Genomic DNA, 23,791 nt, shown 5'->3' on the forward strand with positions numbered 1-23,791 from the left:
AAAGGGGGTCTGGAAGCACTGGGGACCCCTCAAACACTTCTGAACAACCCCTGTAGGGACCCCCAAACCCCCCTGAGACCCCTCAGGGACCCCCCAGATCCCCCTGAACCCCCACATTCAGCAGCTTCACGCGGTTAAGGTGGAATTCCCGGCCTGGGGGGTGGGAAAAGGGGGTCTGGAAGTATTGGGGACCCCCCCAAACCCTTCTGAACCCCCCCAGGGAGCCCCCAGAATCCCCCAGGGGGGTGTGACCCACCTGTAGCCGAATTTGTTCATGGCCACAGAGACGTGTTTGGGGTTCCAGGGGTCGCAGGTGTAGAGGTTGTGGTCGTTCTCCGGGATCAAATCCACGTCGTGCAGGAAGAGACAATCCCAGTCCTCGTCCTTCAGGGCCTCCTTCACCCCCACGTTCAGCAGCTTCGCCCGGTTGAACGTGGAATTCCCGGCCTGGGGGGTGGGAAAAGGGGGCTGGAAGCACTGAGGAGCCCCCAAAAACCTCCCGGGGACCCCCCAAAACCTCCTCTGGGAACCCCAAAACCCCCTCTGGGGACCCCCCAAACCCCTCATCCGCCCCCCACATTCAGCAGCTTTGCTCAGTTCAACGTGGAATTCCCGGCCTGGAAAGTGGGAAAGGGAGGATGGAAGCATTGGGGACCCCCCAAACCTCTCCAAGCCCCTCTAGGGACCCCCCAAACCCTCAGTGGGGATCCTCCAAACCTCCCCAAGCCCCTCTGGGGACCCTTAAGCTCCCCTGAACTCTCTCTTCAGCCCCACATTGGGCATCTCCACCCACAAGTCCCGGCCCAGGGGCCGTCTGGAAGAAGGGTCTGGGACCTCCAGGACCCCCCAAACATCCCCAGGCCCCTATGGGGACCCCCAAAACCCTCCGTGGGGACCCTCCAAACTGCCCCAAGCCCCTCTGGGGCCTCCCAAACCCTCCTTAACCCTCTCTTCACACCCCCATTCAGCATCTCCACCCCATCACACACACAACTCCCATCCCGCAGGAGTCTGGAAAAAGGGTCTGAGACCCCTGTGGACCCCCCCAAACCCCCCCAGGCCCCCAAAAATCCTCCGTGGGGACCCTCCAAACCACCCCAAGCCCCTCTGGGGCCTCCCAAATCCCCCTTCACCCTCACATTCAGCATCTCCGCCCCCTCCCACAGAGGTCTGGGAAAAGGGTCTGGGACCCCCGGGGACCCCCCAAACCCCCGAAAATCCTCCGTGGGGACCCTCCAAACTGCCCCAAGTCCCTCTGGGACCTCCCAAACCCTCCTTAACCCCTTCTTCACCCCCACATTCAGCATCTCCGCTCCATCACACGCACAACTCCCATCCCGCAAGGCTCTGGGAAAAGGGTCTGGGACCCCCAAGACACCCCCAAACCTCCCCAAGCCCTCTGGGGACCCCTAAACTCCCCTGAACTCCCTCTTCACCCCCATCTGGGGCCTCCCAAACCCCTCTTCATCCCTTCTTCACCCCCACATTCAGCATCTCCGCCCCATCACGCACACAACTCCCAGCGCGGGGGGGTCTGGGAAAAGGGTCTGGGATCCCCGAGACCCCCCCAAAGCCCCCCCAAATCCCCCCCCCGGACCTGGTTGCACGACGTAGATGCCGTAGTGGAGCTGCTGGCGCTGCAGGAAGGGGTGCAGGTAGTAGAGGAGGTGGCCCAGGTGGCTCTCCCGGTTGCGGTGGGGGACGATGACGGCCGTGCGGGACCGGGCCTCGCACAGGGGGGGCCGGTACCGCCCCCCCGGCCCCACCCCCGGGTTCTTGGCCTGGATGAGCTCCAGCGACGGCACCCGGGCGAAGGTCACCGTCAGGGGACCCACTGTGGGGGGGCACGGGGGGAGTAAAGGGGGGCACATGGGGTTGGGGGGATAAAGAACCCCAAATTGGGGTTTGCCCCCCCCCCCATCCCACAGTCTCAAAGCAGGGGGTTCTGGGGGGGGTGTCCTTTCCCCAGTCCCAAATCAGGGAAGTTTGGGGAGTTGTCTTCTTCCATCTCAAAGTGGAGGGCCCCGGGGGTTTGTCCCCACCTCATCCCAAATCGAGGGGGACCCCCAGGAATCCCCAAATTGGGGGTTCTTGGGGTGTGACCCTCTCCAGTTCCAAATCAGGGGAGCCCTGGGATTCGTCCCCCCACAGTCCCAAACTGGGGAGTCCTGGGGGTGTGTCCCCCCCCAATCCCAAACTGGGGGGGTTTGGGGAGTGTTTTTCCCCCCCCCATCTCAAAGTGGAGGGACCCAGGATTTGTCCCCCCCAGTCCCAAACTGGGGGGTCCTGGGATCTGTCCCCCTCAATCCAAACCAGGGGTTCCCGGGAGCGTGTTCCTGCCCCAGTCCCAAACTGGGGGGGTCCTGGAGGTGTGTCCCCCCCACAAGCCCAAACTGGGTGATCCTGGGCTTGTGTCTCCCCCCCCAATCACAAACTGGGTGGTCCTGGGGGTGTGTCCCCCTCTCAATCCCAAACTGCAGGATCCTGGGGGTGTGTCCCCCCCCAATCCCAAACTGGGGACTCCCAGGCTGTGTCCCCCCGTCCCAACCCCCCCATTTCTCCCCTCGGGGATCCCCCAAACCCCTTGTTTTCCCCTCCCCAGTCCCCCAAACCCCCATTCCTCCCACCCAAACCTCTCTTTTCCCCCCATTTCCCCCTCATTCCCCCCCCCCAGTTCCCCCCGTTCCCCCCCTCACCGAGGAAGGGCGATCTCTCGGGGCAGTACGGGAGGGGTCTGGCGGGGTCTGGCGGCGGGGGCCGGGGGGGCAGGAGCCGGCTCAGGTTCTCGTAGACGTCGCGGGTGCGGGAATAGTCGAAGCTGGGCCCGGCCCCGCGGCCGAAAAGCGCCGTGAGGTTGCGAAACCCGCCGAGCGAGAAGTAGGCGACGAAGGCGAACTGGCAGCCGACCAGCAGCGCCAGCGAGCACGGCCGCTCCAGCAGCCGCCGCAGCATCGCCTCACCAGAGGGGAAAACCTCACCGGGACGCGGCGGCGGCGCCGGGCCGGGACGCGCGGGCAGCGGGAGGCATCGCGGGGGCAGCGCGGGGCAGCGCCGGGCACGGCGGAGGCATGGCGGGGCTGCGGGAGGGCAGGGGAGAGGGGCGGTGAGGGACGGGAGGGAGGGGGGCAGGGACGGCCGGGAGCGGCTCAGACATCGCCGGGATCACCGGGACCACCGGGACCTGCCCACCTCTGGACCGGCTCAGGCACCGCCAGGACCACCGGGATCCCCCCCCCCTCGGGACCGGCTCAGACACCGCCGGGACCACCGGGACCTGCCCACTCCTGGACCGGCTCAGACACCATCGGTACCGGGACGTGCCCACTACCAGGACCTGCCTGGCCCCGGGACCGGCTCAGACACCGCCGGGACCACCGGGACCGGTACCAGTTCAGACACCACCAGTACTCCCAGTAACGGCACCTGCGCGCCCCCCGGTAACGATACCTGTCCACCCCCTGTCCCTCCCGGCCCCGGTACCTGCCCGGTCCCAGCTCAGCACCCCCAGCCCCGGTCCCGGTCCCCGTCGTGGTCCCGGCCCAGCCCCTGTTCCGTCCAAGTCCCAGTTCCGGCCCCATCCTTGTCTGGTTCCCAATCCCGCTCCCGTTCCCGCTCCCGATCCCGCTCCCGGTCCGTGCCTGGGCCCGGCTCAGCCCCTCCCGGCCGCCGCCATCTTGGAGCGAAGGGCGCGGTGTGATGACGTCACGGGCCGACCGCGTGGCGGGGTCAGGGCCGGGCCGCACCGGGTGAGGGGACAACAGCGGCCCCGGGGGGGAAACCGGGGGGGGGTTCCCTCGGGGAGCCGGGACGGCCGCGGGAAGCGCCGGTGACCTCCGGGCGGGGCGCGGAGTCCCGGTAGGACCCAGGAGAGCCTCTGGAGGTGATGAGGGGCGTGTTCTGGGATGGCCACAACCACATAGGGGCGTGGCCACAGCAAGAGCCGTTGCCGCGGCAACCGCGCGCGCCCCGCCTCCTCACGGGGGCTGCCCCGCCCCTTGTTATACGTCATGGGGGCAGCGCGCTGTGATTGGGCGCAAGGCCAGAAGCGGAGCGTGCTGGGCGGGGCGAGCGCACGTGTGTCCCCCAGTCACGTGTGTCCCGTCCCGGAGGTCACGTGCCCCCAAAATATCCCCCTCAAACACGACTGTCCCACCCCCGGGTCCCCAAAGGACCCCCCCGAACATCCCCCCTCCCCTCACATCGCACCGTTCCATAAATATCTTTAATTAATGGCACTGCCATAAATTACAGCTCTGGGGGGTGTGGGGCGCGGACAGGGGGGTCCCTTGGTCCTGCCAGGGGGTCTCCCAAATTAAGGGGGGATAAACACCCAAATTGAGGGGTGATCAATGAGCACCCAAACTGAGTGAGGATCCATGAACACCCAAATTGAGGGGTGACAGCTGTCCCCATGTCCTCTGTGTCCCTGTCCCCTGTTGATGCTCAGGTGCCATCAGCAACTGTTGCTTTATTCCCCTCAGCAGCACAAGCACCACTGGTGAAGGCAGCTGGTCCCTGTCCCCACTCCTGACCCTGTCCCCATTCCTGACCCTGTCCCCATCCCTGTCCCTGTCCCCATCCCTGTCCCTGTCCTGTTCCCTCAGGGTCTCTTCACGGTGCTCTCGATGAACGACTCCAGCACAAAGATGGTCTCGTCCACCTGGTTCTCGCTGGCATCGATCCTGGGGACAGACAGCGGTGGGCAGCCACCTGTCCCCCTCCCCATCCCCGTCCCCTCCCCATTCCCCAGCCCATCCTAGTCCCCATCACTGTCTCCATCCCTGTCCCCTCTCTATCCCTCTCCCTGTCCCCTCCCCATTCCCCATCCCCATCCCCATCCCTGTCCCCTCCTCGTTCCCTCCCTGTCCCCTCTCTTTCCCTCTCCCTGTCCCCATCCCTGTCCCCCCCCCCATTCCCCATCCCCATCCCTGTCCCCTCCCCGTTCCCTCCTTGTCCCCTCTCTTTCCCTTTCCCTGTCCCCATCCCCATCCCCTCCCCGTCCCCTCCTGTCCCCTCACTTGTTGACGTTGCGTTTGAGGTTCTCCAGCTGCTGCCTCTCGGGCCCCGTCAGCATCTCCTCCACCTCCCTCAGCTGCTCCTCCTCGGCGCCCGTGGCCTGCATGGAGGCCAGGATGGCTTCCACCCGCTGGGACTTCTCCAGGAGCCTCCTGCCAGGGGACAGGGACACGGGGACGTGGTGCTGGAGGCTCCAGACCCCCCCTTGGACTCGGCGAGCCCCCGGTCCCGGCGCGGCGCTCACTTGTTCTCCCGCGTCTCGTGCTGCCGGCGCTCCATCAGGTTGGCGGCGCTCTGGGGGCAAACAGGGGCGTTGGGGGCACTGGGGGGGACATGGGGATGGTGGCACAGCCACCTCTGGGACACCTGGACACTTGGACATTGGAGCAGGAGCTCTGGGGATACAGAGCCAGGTGAGCCCCCCAGCCCAGGGGTACTCACAAAAACCCGATGGGGGAACATGGGGACATGGGGATGTGTTGGGGGCACTGGGGAACCCCATGAGGGGACACAGGGACAGTGGCACTGCCACCCCTGTGGCACCAGGAAGGAGGGGACTGTGACCCCTGGACACTTGGACATTGGAGCAGGAGCTCTGGGGATAGAGCCAGGTGACCACCCCAGCCCAGGGGTGTTGGGGGAACCCCACACTCACAAAAACCCAATGGAGGGACACGGGGACAGTGGCACTGCCACTGTGGCACCTGGGACACCTGGGACACCTGGGTCCCACCTCTGGGACACCTGGACACTTGGATTCTGGAACAGGAGCTCTGGGGATACAGAGCCAGGTGAGCCCCCCAGCCCAGGGGTGTTGGGGGACACCAAGGGACCCCACACTCACAAAAACCCAATGAGGGGACACGGGGACGGTGGCACTGCCACCACCCCTGTGGCACCAGGAAGGAGGGGACTGTGACACCTGGACACTTGGATACTGGAGCAGGAGCTCTGGGGATACAGAGCCAGGTGAGCCCCCCAGCCCAGGTGAGTTGGGGGACACCAGGGAACCCCATGAGGGGACACGGGGACGGTGGCACTGCCACCCCTGTGGCACCGGGAAGGAGGGGGGCTGTGCCACCTGGATTCCCTGGGAATTCCCACATGGATAGGCTGGAATGGCCGATGTTCAGGTGCTGGGCACCCACCTTGTAGCAGCGGTGCAGCAGCATCCGGGCGGCGGCCGCCACGTTCACCGTGTACAGGTAGAAGGTGCGGGATGGAGCGTGGTCCGGAGTCTTGGGAATCTCCTGTGGGAAGGAGAGGGGCAGGGACCAAGCTAAGGGGGGTCCCCCTCCCCAGAGGTGTCCCTGGTGGGTTCCTCTCCCCTCCCCAGAGGTGTCCCTGGTGGGTTCCTCTCCCCTCCCCAGAGGTGTCCTTGGTGGGTTCCTCTTCCCTCCCCAGAGGTGTCCCTGGTGGGATCCCTCTCCCTCCCCAGAGGTGTCCTTGGTGGGTTCCCTCTCCCTCCCCAGAGGTGTCCCTGGTGGGTTCCTCTCCCTCCCCAGAGGTGTCCCTGGTGCCAGCTCCCAGTCAGGATGACCTGGAAGTGCCTGGGAACCCCCAGCCAAGCTATTCCATCCAGGAGAATCTCCCAGATCCCGGAGTTTCCCTCACCTGCAGGGACACCAGGTTCTCCGAGAGCATCCTGTAGAGCATGTCCTTGGCCTCCTTGGCCGGGATCATGGCAAAATCCTCCACCTGCTTCTGCTCCAGGTGCTTCTTGCGCAGGAGCAGGCGGAAGATCCGGGCGCAGCGGGAGCCGAACCTGGGCGGGAAGAGCGGGATGAGGAGGGATCGTGGGAAGGGGCCCTGGAAAAGCCTGGGAGTGTCCCAGGTCCCACTGTCACCTCTCCTCCACGATGGACTCCAGCGTGGCCGTGGCCAGAGATGCCAGGGCCTTGTGCAGGTCTGCAGGGAGGGGAGGGGGTGAGGTCAAGGAGAAAATTCCAGAGCTTGGGAATGTTTCAGGCCTGGGAACACCAGGTGTGTCCCCCCCCTCTCCAAAGGATACTGACGGTGTAGGTGCCCCCACCGCTGTCCCCAGACTTCCCCACGAATTCCAGCTGCAGGGAGAGACAACAGGGAAGAGGTCAGGACATCCCCAAAGAAGGAAAAAAACATGGTTGGGTTGTTTTCCTTAAAATCTGGAGTGGGAAGAAAAAAAACGGAGATTTTGGGAAAAGAAAAAAAAAAATCTACGACTTCAACAAATAGTGACACTTTCAAAGGCTTTTAAATCCCTTTAATATCTTATAAAGATCTTCAGTGACTGTTAAATACCTTCGGGATCTGTTAAATAACTTTCAAATATCTTCAGTGACCAAAATTTTTGGTCTCTTCAATGGATTTTGAGTAATTTCAAAATATTTGGAGTCACTTCAGTGTTTTTAAAGTCACGTTGGCATCTTTGAATATCATCAATATGTTTAAATATCTCTCCAGTAACTTTTAAATATCTTTGGTGTCTTTTAAATACCTTTGTCATCTTTTAAGTATCTTCAATGTCTGTTAAATATCTTTGGTCCCTATTAAATACCTGTTTAAATAATATCTATTAAATAACCTCAGTATCTGTTCAGTATCTTTGATATCTGTTCAATGCCTTCAGGATTTGTTAAATAACTTCAGTATCTTTTAAACATCTTCAATATCTCCTAAATATCTTTAATATCTCTTAAATATCTTCAGTATCTCCTAAATATCTTTAATATCTTTTAAGTAACTTTAATATCTAATAAATAACCTCAATACCCATTTAATAACTTTTATATCTGTTCAATGCTTTCAGTATTTGTTAAATAACTTCAGTATCTGTTAAATATCTCCAGTATCTTTTAATTTTTTCAATATCTGATAAATAATCTCAATATCTGTTCAATATCTTTGATATCACTTCAATGCCTTCAGTATTTGTTAAATATCTCCAATATCTTTTAAATAACTCTAATATCTGATAAATAACTCCAATATCTGTGCAAAAACTTCAAAATTGGTCAGTATCTGTTAAAAACTGTTAACTCTCAGCAAAACTCCCTTTCCCCTTGGAGAGCAGAGTGAATTCCATGGAAGCATGGAATGCCAGAGGCTGGAAAAGCCCTGGAGAGCCCGGGGGGTGAACAGACAGAGGGAATTCCATGGAAGCATGGAATGCCAGAGGCTGGAAAAGCCCTGGAGAGTCTGGGGGTGAACAGACAGAGGGAATTCCATGGAATCATGGAATGCCAGGGCTGGAAAAGCCCTGGAGAGCCCGGGGGCACCCACCGGATCATCAGCCAGGAGCGCCAGGTACTGGTCCAGCACCTGCTTCCCGATGTTGTACCCAGCAGGAAGAGCCCGGAATATCTACGTGGGAGAGAAAAAAGCAGGGAATGTCAGAGGCATTCCAAGGAATTCCCAGCACTCCAGGGGCTCCCAAGGACCCACCTCGTTGGAGGAGAGGGGCTGGGTGTGGGACGCGCCCGAGGCCGTGGTCACCTCGCTCATGCGCAGCATCGTCCGCACCACCTCGCTGCTGGTCTGCACGGGGGAAAACTGGGATTCAGGGCAGGGAAAAGCCTGGATCCGGAGCGGGAATGGGGGTGGGAGAGCCAGACCTGGTCCATGCGACTGCCCACGGCGCTGACCAGAGCCTGGTCACGGAAGTGCTGGTGGAAACGCTCCAGGTTCACCTGCCAGTAAATGCCGTCGTCCGGAGGGGGCTGAGGGGGGAAAAGGGATAAAAAATGAGGGAAAAGGGGTGGGAAAACTGAGGGAAAGGAGCCATGAAGCTGGTGGGAAGGAGGAGGGGAAAAAAATGAGGAAATGGAGGCAGAAAGCGGTGGGAAATGAAATAGAAATAAGGGAGAAGAGACGGGAAAATGAGGGAATGAGGCGGGAAAAAGGAGCGGTAAAAAGGGAGGGAAAGGAGGCACGAAGCTGAGGGAAATGGAACATAAAAATGAGGGAAAAGAGAGGGAAAAATGAGGGAAATGAGGCACAAAAAAAGGAGGAAAAGGTGCCACAAAACTGAGGGAAATGAAAGAGAAATAAGAGAAAAGAGAAAAAGGAGCCACAAAACTGAGGGAAAAGGGGCAGAAGAAGTCTGAAGGAAAGGAGCCAAAAAAATGAGGGAAAGGGGCCACAAAACTGAGGGAAATGAAACACAAAAATAAGGGAAAAGAGATGGAAAAATGAGGGAAATGAGGCAGGAAAAAAGAGCAATCAAAAGTGAGGAAAAGGGGTCACAAAACTGAGGGAAAAGAGGGATGAAAAAATGTGGAAGAAGAGTCACAAAAAATTAGGAAAAGAAGCCACAAAAAATGTGAAAGAGGAGCCCAAAAAAGAGAAAAAGGAGCCACAAAACTGAGGGAAGAGGGGCAGAAAAAGTCTGAAAGAAAGGAGCCAAAAAACTGAGGAAAAGGGGCCACAAAACTGAGGAAGAGGAGCCAAGAAAAGTGAGGAAGAGGAGCCAAGGAAACTGAGGAAGAGGAGCCAAGAAAAGTGAGGAAGAGGAGCCAAGGGAAGTGAGGAAGAGGAGCCAAGGAAACTGAGGAAGAGGAGAAAAGGAAACTGAGGAAGAGGAGAAAAGGAAACTGAGGAAGAGGAGAAAAGGAAACTGAGGAAGAGGAGCCAGAAAAGATGAGGAGGAAGCAGCAGAAAAATGAGGAAAAGGAACCACAAAAAATGAGGGCAGGGGCTCACAACCCCCCCTGGTTTCTCCAGTTCAGGAATATGCCCATCCCACCCTTCCCAGGCCCCGATTCCCAGCCCCAGAATTCCCGGTACCTCCGAGCTTCCTCCCTCCTGCTTCTGCCTCTTGGCCTTGCGCTGCCCGTCCTCTTCCTCGTCGCACGAGCGTCTCCGCTTCCCTTTCCCTGCCGAGCCAAAAAAATGGAGTCTCCCACCCGGAATCGCGTATCCGAGCGCTTCCCGAGGCCCCCGAAATCCCGGGAATCCCCTCACCGGCGAGGCTGAGCCGCGGCACGACGTACATGTCCCTGTCGGCGATGGCCAGGGCGGGCGCGGGGGGCGGCGGCTCCGCGGCGTTCCGGGGGTTCTCCGGGACCATCGGGCACCTCCGGATGAAGTGGGTGTCTGCCAGGCGCACGAACGTGCCGGACACCTCGGCGTAATCCATGGTTTTCCCATCTGGGAGGGAGAGGAGCCGTGGAGTGGGTGGAGCTGGGATAGTCCTGACGCCACGGCCACCACCACGACCGTCGACACCCCCCCAGACCCTCTGGGCCCACGTTCCCAAACCTGCTCCCAGATCCATATTTTTCTAAGGAGGAGCTTCCCACCTGCCACGGTCTCCATCAGCCTGTCCATGACCGGATCCAGGATGTTCCTGAGGCTCTGGAGGACATGGTGACACTGTGGCCACCACCATGACCTGGCCATGAACATCCCACAAATCCTCTGCTCCCACATTCCCAAACCTGTTCCCAGATCCCTGTTTTTCTAAGGAGGAGCTTCCCACCTGCCACGGTCTCCATCAGCCTGTCCACGACCAGATCCAGGATGTTCCTGAGGCTCTGGAGGACATGGTGACACTGTGGCCACCACCACGACCATCACGGCCTGGCCGTGAACACCCCACGGAGCCTCTACTCCCACATTCCCAAACCCGCTCCCAGATCCCATTTTTTTTAAAGGGAGAAGCTTTCCACTCTCCATAGTCTCCATCAGCTATATCTCCAAGGTCTCCATCAGCCAGATCCAGGATGTTCCTGAGCCTCTGGAGCACATGGCAACACCGTGGCCACCACCACAACCTTACCATGAACATCCCACAAATCCTCTGCTCCCACATTCCCAAACCTGCTCCCAGATCCCTATTTTTCTAAGGAGGAGCTTCCCACCCTCCATGGTCTCCATCAGCCTTTCCATGACCAGATCCAGGATGTTCCTGAGGCTCTGGAGGATGTGGTGACACCATGGCCACCACCACAACCTTACCATGAACACCCCCCAAATCCTCTGCTCCCACATTCCCAAACCCGCTCCCGTTCTTTTTTTTCTCCAGGGAGGACCTTCCCTCCCACCTTCCATGGTCTCGGTGAGGCGATCGGCCACCCTGGCCACGGCGCAGCTCATGGAGAGGTGGCCGTGGAGCAGCAGCTCCTCCACCAGAAGCTCCCCGGGGTCCCCGTAGAGCGTCTTGGCCGTGTAGATGTAGCGGGGGTAGCGCAGGATCCGCAGGATCCGCTCGCTCCGCGCCTCGTATTCCACGGACCCGCGGGGCTGCACCTCGTACCGCACCAGGTCGTGCTGGAGCAGGACACAAAGGGCCTTCTTCACCTGTGGGAGGGAGTGGGAAGGTTGGGATCCCACTTTTCCCCCGCCCAGATCCTTGTTTTCCTCACGGAGAATCCGAATTTCCCCCCTCCTTCCTTTTCGGGGGAACACAAACCTCCCGCTCCGGGAAAATTCCCCCCTTCCTGATTTATTTCATTCGAAATGCCTTGTTCTTCTCCCCCCCATCTATCCCTGTCCCTGGATTCTTTTGATCTCTACACAGCACCAGTTTCCCTCCTCCTTCCTCAAGTTTTCCAGGGACACACGAACCTCCCACTCCTGGTTTATCTCATTAAAAATTCCTGTCCTTCTCCACGTTTTCCCACCGGTTTATTCCCATCTTTCCTCCCTACAGAGCCTTAGAGTTTCTCTCCTCCTTTCCAAAGAAGTTTTCCAGGGAGATACAAACCTCCCACTCCAGAAAACCCTCTGAGTTACTGTTATTAAAAATTCCTCGTCCTTCTCCAGGTTTTCCCACCGGTTTCCCCCTCTGGCCCCCTCCCACCCCGTACCTGATCCGGGAGCAGCCCCGTGTCGCCCACCAGGAGCCGCAGCGGCCGCGGGCCCGTCCGGAGCAGGGAATTCCCGACTTTCTCCACGATCTCCCCGAAGTGCTCCTGGAGCAGCAGGGAGCAGAGCCGCAGCTCCGCCTGCGTCATCTCGGCGGCTCCCAGGAATCCCAGGAACGTGGTGGGGAAAGAACAGCTGGGGGGGGACAGAGAGGGGACAGATGTTGACCCGTGTCCCCGGGACAGATGTTGACCCCCCCCGGGGTTCTCTGTGTCCCCTCCTGGGGGGAATCAGCGGATCACTGGGATCCCGGCGCCCCTCCCGCCCCTCTTCAGGTGGGATCTCCCCTCCTTCCCCCCTCAGGGGTCCCGGGCCCTCCCTGCTCTCACCCCCAGACCTCGCCTAGGCCGCAACCGCCGCCATGGCAACGGCCACTTCCGCTTTCTCCTCCACTTCCGCTTCCCCCACTTCCGCCGCCGCCGCTGCCGCCGTCCCTCCTTGGGAGGCCCCACAGCAGGGGGCGCACTGCGCGCCGCTAACCCCGCGGGGCCGCTCTATCCTCCCACCCTCGCTCTTCGCGATGGGAGCGGAGCAGACGAGCTGAGCGGAAGCGCGGGGCCGCTCTGGGCCGCGCTCTGTGGCCCCCCCGGAGGAGTGACGGCGGGCGAAGATGGCGGAGGCGGCGGCGGTGCCGCAGCACCGGTTCTTCTGCCACAGCTGCAAGGGCGAGGTCAGCCCCAAGCTGCCGGTGAGCCCCGGGCGGGAGGGGGACTCGGGGGAGCTCCGAGCTGCCGGTGAGCCCCGGGCTGGGGGGTTGGGAGGGTCCGGCAGGCGGGGGTGACCCCCCAGTCCTTCCCTGAGGCCTCAGAGGAAGGGTGACCCCCCCTCCCCCAAATCTCTGGGGGAAGGGGCGACCCCCCCTCCCAATGCCCGACCCTTCAGTGCCTCCAGCCCCCCCCAATCCCTTTAGGGACCCGTCAGCCAAGGGGGACTCCCCATCCTGCCTCCTCCCCGTGCTGGCCCCCCCCAAACCTCCCGAACCTGCAGAGACGGGGCGACCCCAAAATCCCCCCATGGAACACGATTGACGACCCCAAAATCCCGCCCCCCATCCCAGTTCTCATACTGGGATTTGGGATAATCCCATTCCCATCCCGCTCCCTGAGTGGTCCCCACATCCTGACAGGGTGGGAATTGCCAACCTGCTCCTAAATTTTCCCAGTTCCTATTCCCTGCGGCTGGGAAGGGAAGGTTTGGGAAGGGAAGGGGAGTTTTTTGGGCAAGGAAAAGGCTGGGAACAAGAGAAAGGAAGGGAGTCTGGGAAGAGCCAAACGTTTGGATAGTCTGGAATGATGTGGGATGGTCAGAACTGGGATGGGATAACTCTGGATCGGGGTGGGGTGGTGGGAACTGAGGTGGGATGGTCTGGAATCGAGGTGGGATAGTTTGGAACGAGGTGCTTTGCTTAGGGAAAAATTGGGAAAGAGGGGCTGTTTGAGGTGTGGGGATGGTCCTGCGTGTTCCCAAGGAAAGAGAGATCCCGTGGGATAAGGATCCAGAGGTGAACAGGGGGTGAGGCTGGAAAAACGGAGCTGGAATCTCATGGAAGCAACAGAATCCGTGGATGAAGCCGGAGCTGCCGGGGTTGGGTTACTGGGAGGTGTCACCTGCGCTGGCTCCGGAATCTGATCCATCTGGGAATCCACAGGAAGGACCTGGAACAGCCAGGGTGGGGGCTGGGCTTTGCTTCCCACCTCCTCCAGAGCAGGATTTGGGCCTGGAGGCTCCCGGGATGCTGATGGGAAGAAGACAAGGAAGGGTTTGGATGGAGACCCCACAAAACTGAGAAAGGCAGACTTTGGGAATGCCTGGGGGGGGGGGAAATGGCGTCTGGGATTTCCTGGGAAAGCATGGGAAAAGAAGAAAGGAATGTTCTGATCCAGCAGGGATCGGTTCTGGATGGAAAAGGGTGGGATTTGGGAACACTCCAGCTGTGGGATGGAATCCAGGGAAGGAAAGATCTGGGAGAGAGAATCCAGGAGGGAAGGTGAGGGGGGGGGAACTTTTTGGTTTTTCCATGTTTTCCCCCAAATTCAAGGCAGTCCACAGCTCTAGGAGAGAACTCTGGGAATGAGAGCAGGGAAAACTTTTCCCTTCTGAAGGAATTTTCTCCCAGTGGCTCTTCAGCTCCCAAGCACCCAAATCCCTTGGGATTGGGATTGGGATCGGGTGGGATGAGCTGCTGGGCAGCCAGGATCAGGAATCTTCCTGGGAGGGGGCTGTTTTTCCCTGGAATCCCGAGTATTCCATGGCTAATCCCAACTCCTTGTCTTCCCAGGAATACACCTGCCCCCGCTGTGAGTCCGGCTTCATCGAGGAGGTCACTGATGATTCCAGGTACCGGAAAATCCAGGGATATCCCAGAGCTGGGCACGTGGAGAGACAACAGGGAGATGAAGTGGGAAAAATGCCGTATTTTGGTCTTTTTTTTCCCCCCCTTTTTGCTCTTTTTTTGCCCCTTTTGGTCTTTTTTTTTACCCTTTTTCGTATTTTTTTTACCCTTTTTTTTGTTGTTTATTTATTTATTTATTTATTTATTTATATTTTTTTACCCTTTTTCATATTTTTTTTTACCCCTTTGGATTTTTTTTTTTTTTGGGTTAAAAATACCCTTTTTGATTTTTTTTTCATGTTTTTTCCTCCTTTTTAGTCTTTTTTTCCACCTCCTTTTTTTTTTTTTAACCCCTTTTGCTATTTCTTTTTGTAAAAAAAAAAAAAACAACATCCCTTTTGGGTCTTAATATTTTTTAACCCCTTTTGGGGTTTTTTTTGGTAAAACCCCTTTTTAATATTTTGGTTTTACCCATTTTGTGGAGTTTTTTTACCCTTTTTTTCTCTATTTCTCAACCTTTTTAATATTTTTAAAAAACCAATCTTTTTTCCTATTTTTGGACTTTTCTTTAACATTTTTTTGTATTTCTTGACCTTTTTTGTATTTCTTGACCTTTTTTGTATTTTTTAACCTTTTCTGTATTTTTTTATCTTTTTTGTATTTTTAAATTCTTTTTTGTATTTTTAACCTTTTTTTGTATTTTTTAACCTTTTTTTATATTTTTAACCTTCTTTTATATTTTTACCCTTTTTTTATATTTTTAACCTTCTTTTGTATTTCTTAACCTTTTTTGTAGTTTTTTTAACTTTTTCTTGTATCTTTTTAACTTTATTTTTAAACTTTTTTGTATTTTTTAACCATTTTTTTGTATTTCTTACCCTTTTTTTGTATTTTTTACCCTTTTTTGGTATTTTTTTTGTATTTTTTTATCCCTTCGGGGGGGGACTCCGGGAAACAAAACAGGGATTTGGGAAGGCTGGGGAGGATTCTGGGAGCACAGGAGGGATTTTTAGGAGCACGGGGGGGGATTTTTGGGAGCACAGGGGAATTTTGGGAATGGGCCCTGCCCTCACTCTCCTGCTTTTCCCAGTTTTTTCGATGGAAGTGCCCTGGATGGCAGCCCCTCCTCGCAGTTCGCAGAGGTGAGTTTTCCTGCTTTTTTCCCCCCAAAATCCAGAGGGGTTCTTCCTGCTCCCAGGTTTTCTGGACTCCATCCATTATAAAATCCAAACTCACAGGAAATTCCCTCAATCCCAAGCCAGGAATGGGGTCACCAAACAGCCAGAATTCCAATGCAGATCCCAATCTGTTCCCAATCCGGATTCTTCCTGTTTGCTTCCGTGCTGGGTCCCCTCTTCCTCTGGATCCCTTTGTCTCCTGATCCCGATTATTGCCTGGATATTGCTTCATATCCCAGAAATTCCCGAGTTCCAGCGGGATCCCGATCCTGCAGAGCTCCATGCTCCATAAATCAGCCTGGATTTTGGGATGGATAATGCCTGGAAGTGGCCTCCATCCCCTCAGAGCAGCGGGACAACACGGAATGTTCATTCCTTGGCTTTTATTCCTTAATCCAAAAGGATTTGTGGGAGAGGGTCACCCTGGGGAGGGGAGGCTCTGGCTCTGATTTCCTGGGGGTTTTCCTGCACCCTCTGGAGTGGAGATCCATGGATCTTCCCCCTGTATCACCCTTGGAGAGGCTCTGGGCTGGGAATTGGAGAAATCAGGGAGCAGGTGGGATGAGGCACCACAGGATCCATCACAGGGGCAGGGAATGGCTTTATCCACAGGGACAGATCCCACAGGATCTGGTGAATGGGCAGGGAATGGCTTTATCCACAGGGACAGATCCCACAGGATCCATCACAGGGGCAGGGAATGGCTTTATCCACAGGGACAGATCCCACAGGATCCATCACAGGGGCAGGGAATGGCTTTATCCAGAGGGACAGATCCCACAGGATCCGGTGCAGGGGCAGGGAATGGCTCAGGGACAGATCCCACAAAACAGCGGGATGGGGGCAGACACAGGGATGGGGGATCCTTCCAAATCCACATCCGTGTCCTTCCCTGGGGCTGTGAGACCCCCGGGGGGATCCCACGGATTATCCCTCCTCAAATTCCAGCCCTTGGAGAGAGGGAGAGACCAACGCCACAACCTCTGGATAACGGGCATTCCGGGGGGTTGTCGCAGTGGCTCCACATCCCGTCGGGCCACAATTGAGCCTTTTTCCCGGGCTTTCATTCCCGGAATCCGTGGCACCCGCGGGAACGTCGCTCCGGCGCCGTGGACCGCGTTCCCGCCGGGATGAGCGCCGGAGCAGGGGGGAATCTCCCCTTTCTCTCCCTCCCTTCCTCCGCAGCTTTGGGACCACTTGGACCACACGATGTTCTTCCCGGATTTCCGGCCGTTCCTGAGCGGCTCCCTGGATTCCGAGGGCCGGGATCCGGATCGGGGCTCCCCGGGGGAGCTGTGGGGGCCCGGCCGCCCCCCCCGGCTGCCCCCGAGCCGCAGGTTCCGATCCCGAGGCAGCTCCCGCCCAGATCGCTCGCCCGCCATCGAGGGGTGAGTGGGAACTCCCGGGAAAAACGGGATTTGGGAAGAAACCCGGGGGGAAAAACGAGGGATCCCAGCACTTCCCCTCAGCACAATCCCGAGTGGCTTTCCCTGGCTCGCTGCCGGGGCATTCCCGGTGTTCCCATGAGCCCGGATTCCTTCGGAGCTGTCCCTCCCTTTCGGGGCTTTATCCCGGGAATTCCCGGCCGTGAGCCCCTGTATCCATGGGAACAGGATTCCCTGTGTTGCTGCCTGTTCCTGCTGCCACCAGTTACTGATGGATTTATTTATTTCGCTTGTTCTCCCCATGGTTTTCCCTGGTTTTCCCTGTCCCGGTGCCAACCCTTCCATTGGAACTCGAGGCATTCCCAGTTCTCCCACCCTGGGATGAATTAATTAATAAATTTATTTATTTATTTATTTATTTCACTTGTTCTTCCAATGGTTTTCCCTGGTTTTCCCTGTCCCGGTGCCAACTCTTCCATCAGAACTCGAGGCATTCCCAGTTCTCTCACCCCGGGATTAATTAATTAATTAATTAATTAATTTAACTTGTTCTTCCTGTGGTTTTCCCTGGTTTTCCCTGTCCCAGTGCCAACTCTTCCATTGGATTGTTCCAATGTTTTTCCCGGGGTTTCCCTGTCTCGGTGCCAGTTCTTTGGGCCTCAAAGCATTCCAAGTTCTCCCACTCTGGGATGAATTAATTTATTTATTTATTTATTTATTTATTTCACTTGTTCTTCCAATGCTTTTCCCGGGTTTTCCCTGTCCTGGTGCCAACTCTTCCATCAGAACTCGAGGCATTCCCAGTTCTCCCACCCTGGGATGAATTAATTAATTAATTTATTTATTTATTTAACTTGTCCTTCCCATGTTTTTCCCAGATTTTCCCTGTCCCAGTGCCAACCCTTCCATTGGAACTCGAGGCATTCCCAGTCCTCCCACCCTGGGATGAACTCACTTCCCTAAGTCCTTCCTACTGTCTCTCAGTTTTATCCAGGGATTTTCCCACTCCCAAGCCCTGCAGCCACGCATCCATGGGGCAGGAATTCCCGTTTTTCCCTTGCTCCCACCCTTTATTTATTCACTCACTTTTCCCATCTTTCCCCCTCCCATTCCTCCTTTTTTTTTTCCCCAGGATAATCCAGCAGATCTTCGCGGGGTTTTTCGCCAACTCGGCCGTCCCTGGCTCCCAACATCCCTTTTCCTGGTGAGTAAAAAAACCCAAAAAAAAACCCTGGGATGAGCCCCCGGAGGCAGGTTTGGGATGGGAAGGAATTCCTGGGCTCTCCCGCCGGCAGGAGCGGGATGCTGCACTCCAACCCCGGGGATTACGCGTGGGGACAGAGCGGCCTCGACGCCATCGTCACCCAGGTGAGGGGCACCCGTGCCAGCTTTGGGGGGGATCCAGGGCCACGGGAATTCCTGAGCCTGGAATTCCTGCTCCTCTGCAGCTCCTGGGGCAGCTGGAAAACACGGGACCGCCGCCGGCGGACAAGGAGAAGATCTCGTCGCTCCCGACGGTGCCGGTGACGCAGGAACAAGTGGGTGGGTGACTCCGGGTCCGGGGGCACCTGGAGCCTGGTGTTTGACATCCCTTTGTTCCCTTCCCAAACCTTCCCAAACCAAACCTTCCCAAACCAAACCTTCCTTCCCTTCCCTTCCCTTCCCTTCCCTTCCCTTCCCTTCCCAAACCTTCCCTTCCCTTCCCTTCCCTTCCCTTCCCTTCCCTTCCCTTCCCTTCCCTTCCCTTCCCTTCCCTTCCCTTCCCTTCCCTTCCCTTCCCTTCCCTTCCCTTCCCTTCCCTTCCCTTCCCTTCCCTTCCCTTCCCTTCCCTTCCCTTCCCTTCCCTTCCCAAACCTTCCCAAACCTTCCCAAACCTTCCCAAACCTTCCCAAACCTTCCCAAACCTTCCCAAACCTTCCCTTCCCTTCCCAAACCTTCCCTTCCCTTCCCTTCCCTTCCCAAACCTTCCCAAACCTTCCCTTCCCAAACCTTCCCTTCCCAAACCTTCCCTTCCCAAACCTTCCCTTCCCAAACCTTCCCTTCCCAAACCTTCCCAAACCTTCCCAAACCTTCCCAAACCTTCCCTTCCCAAACCTTCCCAAACCTTCCCAAACCTTCCCAAACCTTCCCAAACCTTCCCAAACCTTCCCAAACCTTCCCAAACCTTCCCTTCCCAAACCTTCCCTTCCCAAACCTTCCCTTCCCAAACCTTCCCTTCCCAAACCTTCCCAAACCTTCCCAAACCTTCCCAAACCTTCCCAAACCTTCCCAAACCTTCCCTTCCCAAACCTTCCCAAACCTTCCCTTCCCAAACCTTCCCAAACCTTCCCTTCCCAAACCTTCCCAAACCTTCCCTTCCCAAACCTTCCCTTCCCAAACCTTCCCAAACCTTCCCAAACCTTCCCAAACCTTCCCAAGAGATCCCATTTTTCCCCCCCCTAATCCCAGAATGCCAGTGCATTCCCGGAAGCTTTGGAGTGTATTTTTCCCCCCCATTGGAATCCGTATGGGAATTCTCAGCTTCCCACCCAGGAGCTGGAGGGAGATAAAAATGGCATTTGGGACAAATTTGGGAGGGAGAAGGAAAAAGGGAGCAGACAGTGCCTTGGGATCAGCTCCCTGCTTTCCCTGGGATGTTTAGGGATGATCCTGGAGATTCCTGGGTTTTCCTGCCCCCCAGGGATGGTTTTTCCCACCCCCAAATCCCTGTTTGTGCTCTCAGCTCCTCCCTTCTTCCCTTTCAAACCAGCTCCCGGCGTATTCCAGCCTGGCAGTGTCATGGAATGCTCTGCCAGCAGGGAGCTGGGGGTGTCATGCAATTAAAAATCTCGGGAATTTTTTTCCCTCCCCCTCCCAGCCGCCCCCTTCCTGGAATCCGATCCCTCCATTATGGTTAAACCCGGCAATTCCAGGCGGGATATTTTTATCCCATGGTTTTACACACCCCTGTGTCCTGCCCTTCTCCGGGAAGCCGAGGAGCAGCTGGAACTCCACTGAGCCTGCAGAGCACAGGCAGGCTGGGAATCCTGGAATCCTGGACTATCCAAGTTGGAAGGGACCCCCCGGGATCACCGAGGGGAAATCCCAGAGCTCCTGTTCCCAGCAGGAATTCTTTGATCCCTGGATGTTCCATCCCCAGTAGATCCCACACAAATAACTCAAAAAGTCCCAGGGCTCCTGTTCCCAGCAGGAATTCTTCAATCCCTGGATGCCCCATCCCCAGTAGATCCCACACAAACGACTTGAAAATCCTGGAGCTGCTGTTCCAGGCAGGAATTCTTTGATCCCTGGATATTCCATCCCCGGTAGATCATATATAAATGTCTTGGAAATCCTGGAGCTCCTTTTCCCAACAGGAATTCTTTGATCCCTGGATATTTCATCCTCAGTAGATCCCACACAAACAACTCAAAAATCCCAGAGCTCCTGTTTCCAGCAGGAATTCCTTGATCCCTGGATGCCCCATCCCCAGGGGATTTTATGTGGGTGGATGGATCCCAGCTTCTAAAGCCTGGAGCTCCTGTTCCCAGCAGGAATTCTTCAATCCCTGGATGCCCCATCCCCAGTAGATCCCACACAGATGGCTTGGAAATCCTAGAGCTCCTGTTCCCAGCAGGAATTCTTCAATCCCTGGATATTCCCTCCCCAGTAGATCATACATAAATGTCTTGCAAATCCTAGAGCTCCTGTTCCCAGCAGGAATTCTTTGATCCCTGGATATTCCCTCCCCAGTTGATCATATATAAATGTCTTGCAAATCCTAGAGCTCCTGTTCCCAGCAGGAATTCTTCAATCCCTGGATATTCCCTCCCCAGTTGATCATATATAAATGTCTTGCAAATCCTAGAGCTCCTGTTCCCAGCAGGAATTCTTTGATCCCTGGATGTCCTATCCCCAGTAGATCCCACACAAACGACTCAAAAATCCCAGAGCTACTGTTCCCGGTGCCATTCCTTTGATCCCTGGATATTCCATCCCCAATAGATCCCACACAAACAACTCAAAAATCCCGGAGTTCCTGTTCCCAGTGGCATTCCTTTGATCCCTGGATATTCCATCCCCAGTAGATCCCACACAAACGACTCAAAAATCCCGGAGTTCCTGTTCCCAGCAGGAATTCTTTGATCCTTGGATATTCCATCCCCAGTAGATCCCACACAAACGACTCAAAAATCCCGGAGCTCCTGTTCCCGGTGCCATTCCTTTGATCCCTGCCCACCCCGTTCCCAGCAGCCCCTCCCTGACCACTTCCCAAATCCCAAAGCGCCCTCATTCCCGCCTCCCTGAGCCGCCATTCCCTGTTTCCCTGCAGACACGGGGCTGGAATGCCCGGTGTGCAAGGAGGACTATTCCGTGGCGGAGCAGGTCCGGCAGCTCCCCTGCAACCACGTCTTCCACAGCAGCTGCATCGTGCCCTGGCTGGAGCTGGTGAGATCCCAAAAAAACCCGGGATATTCCCCTCGGGATAGCAGCTCTGTGGACAAGGGATCAGAGCCAGCAGGGTTTGGGAAGGGCAGGGCCTGTGGGACCAACCCGAGCTCCTTCCTTTAAGGATCAGGGGATGAGGGGAAGGGGTGGATGTGTCCATCTGGAATTCAGCACAGCCTGGGACAGTGTTTCCCATGGGATATTCCTGGAAAAGGCTTGGATAGGGGTGCTCTGGGGGGGTAGGAACTGGCTGGAGGGTGGTGGGGAACAAGGGTTGGACTGGATGGTCTTGGAGGTCTTTTCCAACCAGGCTGATTCTGTGATTCCATGATTCTATAATTCTGTGATTCCATGGTTTTATAATTCCATGATTCTATAACTCTGTGATTATTCCATGATTCTATGATTTTATAATTCCATGATTCTATAATTCTGTGATTCCATGATTTTATAATTCCATGACTCCATGATTCTATAATTCCATGATTCAATAATTTCATGATTCCATAATTCCCTGATTCTGTAACTCCATTATTCTATAATTCCATGATTCCATGATTCTATGATTTTATAATTCCATGATTTGATAATTCTATGATTCCATGATTCTATGATTCTATAATTCTATGATTCCATGATTCTATGATTCTATAATTCCATGACTCCATAATTCTATAATTCCATGATTCCATGATTCCATAATTCCATGATTCCATAATTCTGTGATTCCATGATTCTATGATTCTGTGATTCCATGATTCTGTGATTCTTTAATTTCATGATTCCATGATTTTATGATTCTATAATTTCACGATTCCATGATTTTATGATTCTGTAATTCCATGACTCCATGATTCTATGATTTTATAATTCCGTGATTCTATAATTCCGTGATTCTATAATTCCGTGATTCTATAATTCCATTATTCTCTAATTCTATAATTCCATGATTCTATGATTCTGTGATTCCATAACTCTACAATTCCATGATTCTATGATTCCGTGACTCCATGATTCCATGATTCTGTGATTCTCTAATTCTATGATTCTGTGATTCCATGATTCTAAGATTCCATAATTCTATGATTCCATGCTTCCCTAATCCCACAATTCCCTGGTTCCCCGCAGCACGACACGTGTCCCGTCTGCAGGAAGAGCCTCAAGGGGGAAGATTCCACCCGGCAGACGCCGAATCCCGACGCTTCCTCCAGCCCCCTGCAGGAGCGATGGACTTTCTGACCCTTCCCTGGAACATTCCAGAGGCTCCCGGAGGCCGGAGCAGCCCCCGTTCCGGGCGTGCATCGAGAATTCCAACAAACCCCCCCTCCAAGCAGCGGGAATTTCGGGGGCCCACCCACCCCCCCCCCCCGGGATCGCGGCACCGAGCGCTCTCCTCCCGGGAATTTCTCCTTGGAACCGCCTCGTTCCTCCCAAACTGGGAATTCTGGGCAGTGAGTTGATTTGAGTTTGATGGAAAGGGGTGGTTTTATTTCCAGTGGGGGGCTTCCGAGTCCCTCCCGGCCTCCTCTGGAAAAGGGATTTTGGGGGGGATCTCCCCTTGCGCTCCGGGAAGCTGGAATTGTCTGGGATTGCCTGGAATTGTGGGGCGGGAGGGATTTTATTGCCCCATTTTGGGTGGAATCCTCGGGGTCCGTAAAATCAGGGGGCAGCTGGAGGCAGGAGGGGTCTGGAGCCCTTCCCGAAGGGGGGATTGGACCCTCAGGAGTCTGGGAATGCTCTGGGATCAGGAATGCTCCGAGCAGGATTTTGGCAGCTCCAGGATCCTGGACTTTTTTCTTTTTTTTTTTTTTGGTTTTTTTTTTTTTTGGAGGGGGGGGTTGTTTTGGGGGTTTTCCAACCCTTTTCCACGTGCCTGTGGCCCCAGGTGTGTCCAAACCTCACCCCCCCCCTCGCCATTCCAGACAGGAATTATGGACCACGTTGCTCATCCCTTGGGAATTCCCCCCCCACCTTCCCCAGTAACTTAAGGAAAATCTTTATTTTTGCCGATTCTTTGGTTGTTTTGAGGGGTTTTTTTCCCCTCGTTTCTGTGAAGTTTCATTCAGGTCTTAATCCTTGGAATTATCCTTGGACTCCTGGGATCCACTGACCCTCCCCCTCCTGGAGGGGGGTGGGACATTCCCAAACCTCTTGGGGTTGGTGGCTCCGTGTCCACATGGATTGAATTCCCCGTTTTCTTTGCTCTTCCGTCCAATAAAGGCCTTTCTCAAGGAATTCCCGTTCCCAAGGGATCCCTGGGGCTGGGAAAGGGGGAGTAGGAGCTGGGAAAAGGGGAGTGGGAGCGTGGGAAAGGCTTTTTGGGGAAGGAAACCCCTGATTTGGGGGATGATCCTGCAGGATTTGGGAATGGTGTCCCTGTCCTCCCCTCCCTGCTCCACCAGGAGCTGTTCCTGGGGCAGGAGCTGGGACAGGGCTGTGGATCCACAGGGATTGGGAAAATGCAGACAGATCCTGGTTTTATCCTGGTGCTTTTCCCTGTTATCCAGCATGTCCAGCTCTCCTGATGGGAATTTTGGGGGGGGTAAGGAGGGGTCACATCCCTTCCCTTCCTGCTCCCACTTCCTCCCTCTCCCACATCGTGCCAG

The 23,791-nt window shown here is 55.7% G+C and overlaps 4 protein-coding genes across 5 annotated transcripts in view; 2 read left to right on the forward strand and 2 right to left on the reverse strand.

Annotated features, from left to right (window-relative positions):
* Nucleotides 1-23,420, forward strand: part of LOC116799863 (E3 ubiquitin-protein ligase RNF115-like) — a 94,466-nt gene extending 71,046 nt beyond the window's left edge. Inside the window, exon 10 of the mRNA XM_032713319.1 lies at nt 22,438-23,420. The gene's annotated coding sequence lies outside the window, so the exon portion shown is untranslated. The remainder of the gene's footprint in view (nt 1-22,437) is intronic.
* On the reverse strand, nt 108-3,039 carry LOC116799884 (beta-1,4-galactosyltransferase 3-like). Its single transcript, XM_032713352.1, has 3 exons — nt 2,697-3,039; nt 1,603-1,834; nt 108-451 (listed from the first exon to the last, which is right to left on the reverse strand). The coding sequence occupies exons 1-3, from the start codon at nt 2,950-2,952 to the stop codon at nt 127-129; spliced, it is 813 nt and encodes a 270-aa protein (XP_032569243.1). The 5' UTR covers nt 2,953-3,039; the 3' UTR covers nt 108-126.
* LOC116799835 (DNA-directed RNA polymerase III subunit RPC3-like) lies at nt 4,209-12,276 on the reverse strand. The gene is made up of 15 exons (XM_032713235.1): nt 12,192-12,276; nt 11,805-11,997; nt 11,040-11,295; nt 9,958-10,143; nt 9,781-9,869; nt 8,610-8,714; nt 8,440-8,532; nt 8,278-8,358; nt 7,028-7,079; nt 6,864-6,924; nt 6,631-6,781; nt 6,165-6,266; nt 5,261-5,310; nt 5,019-5,168; nt 4,209-4,682 (listed from the first exon to the last, which is right to left on the reverse strand). Exons 2-15 carry the CDS (start codon nt 11,949-11,951, stop codon nt 4,601-4,603), a joined length of 1,605 nt encoding a protein of 534 aa, XP_032569126.1. The 5' UTR covers nt 11,952-11,997; nt 12,192-12,276; the 3' UTR covers nt 4,209-4,600.
* LOC116799864 (E3 ubiquitin-protein ligase RNF115-like) lies at nt 12,407-23,420 on the forward strand. 2 transcript variants are annotated; one of them, XM_032713322.1, is made up of 9 exons: nt 12,407-12,550; nt 14,141-14,199; nt 15,285-15,336; nt 16,558-16,760; nt 17,890-17,961; nt 18,053-18,125; nt 18,206-18,299; nt 21,070-21,185; nt 22,314-23,420. In XM_032713322.1, the coding sequence occupies exons 1-9, from the start codon at nt 12,473-12,475 to the stop codon at nt 22,422-22,424; spliced, it is 858 nt and encodes a 285-aa protein (XP_032569213.1). In that variant the 5' UTR covers nt 12,407-12,472; the 3' UTR covers nt 22,425-23,420. The 2 variants fall into 2 exon arrangements, with proteins under 2 accessions (XP_032569213.1, XP_032569214.1); XM_032713323.1 differs by having other exon boundaries at nt 12,445-12,532.
* Nucleotides 23,421-23,791: the final 371 nt, after the last annotated feature.

Source organism: Chiroxiphia lanceolata, chromosome 29 (assembly GCF_009829145.1).
Source record: "Chiroxiphia lanceolata isolate bChiLan1 chromosome 29, bChiLan1.pri, whole genome shotgun sequence".
NCBI lineage: Eukaryota > Metazoa > Chordata > Aves > Passeriformes > Pipridae > Chiroxiphia > Chiroxiphia lanceolata.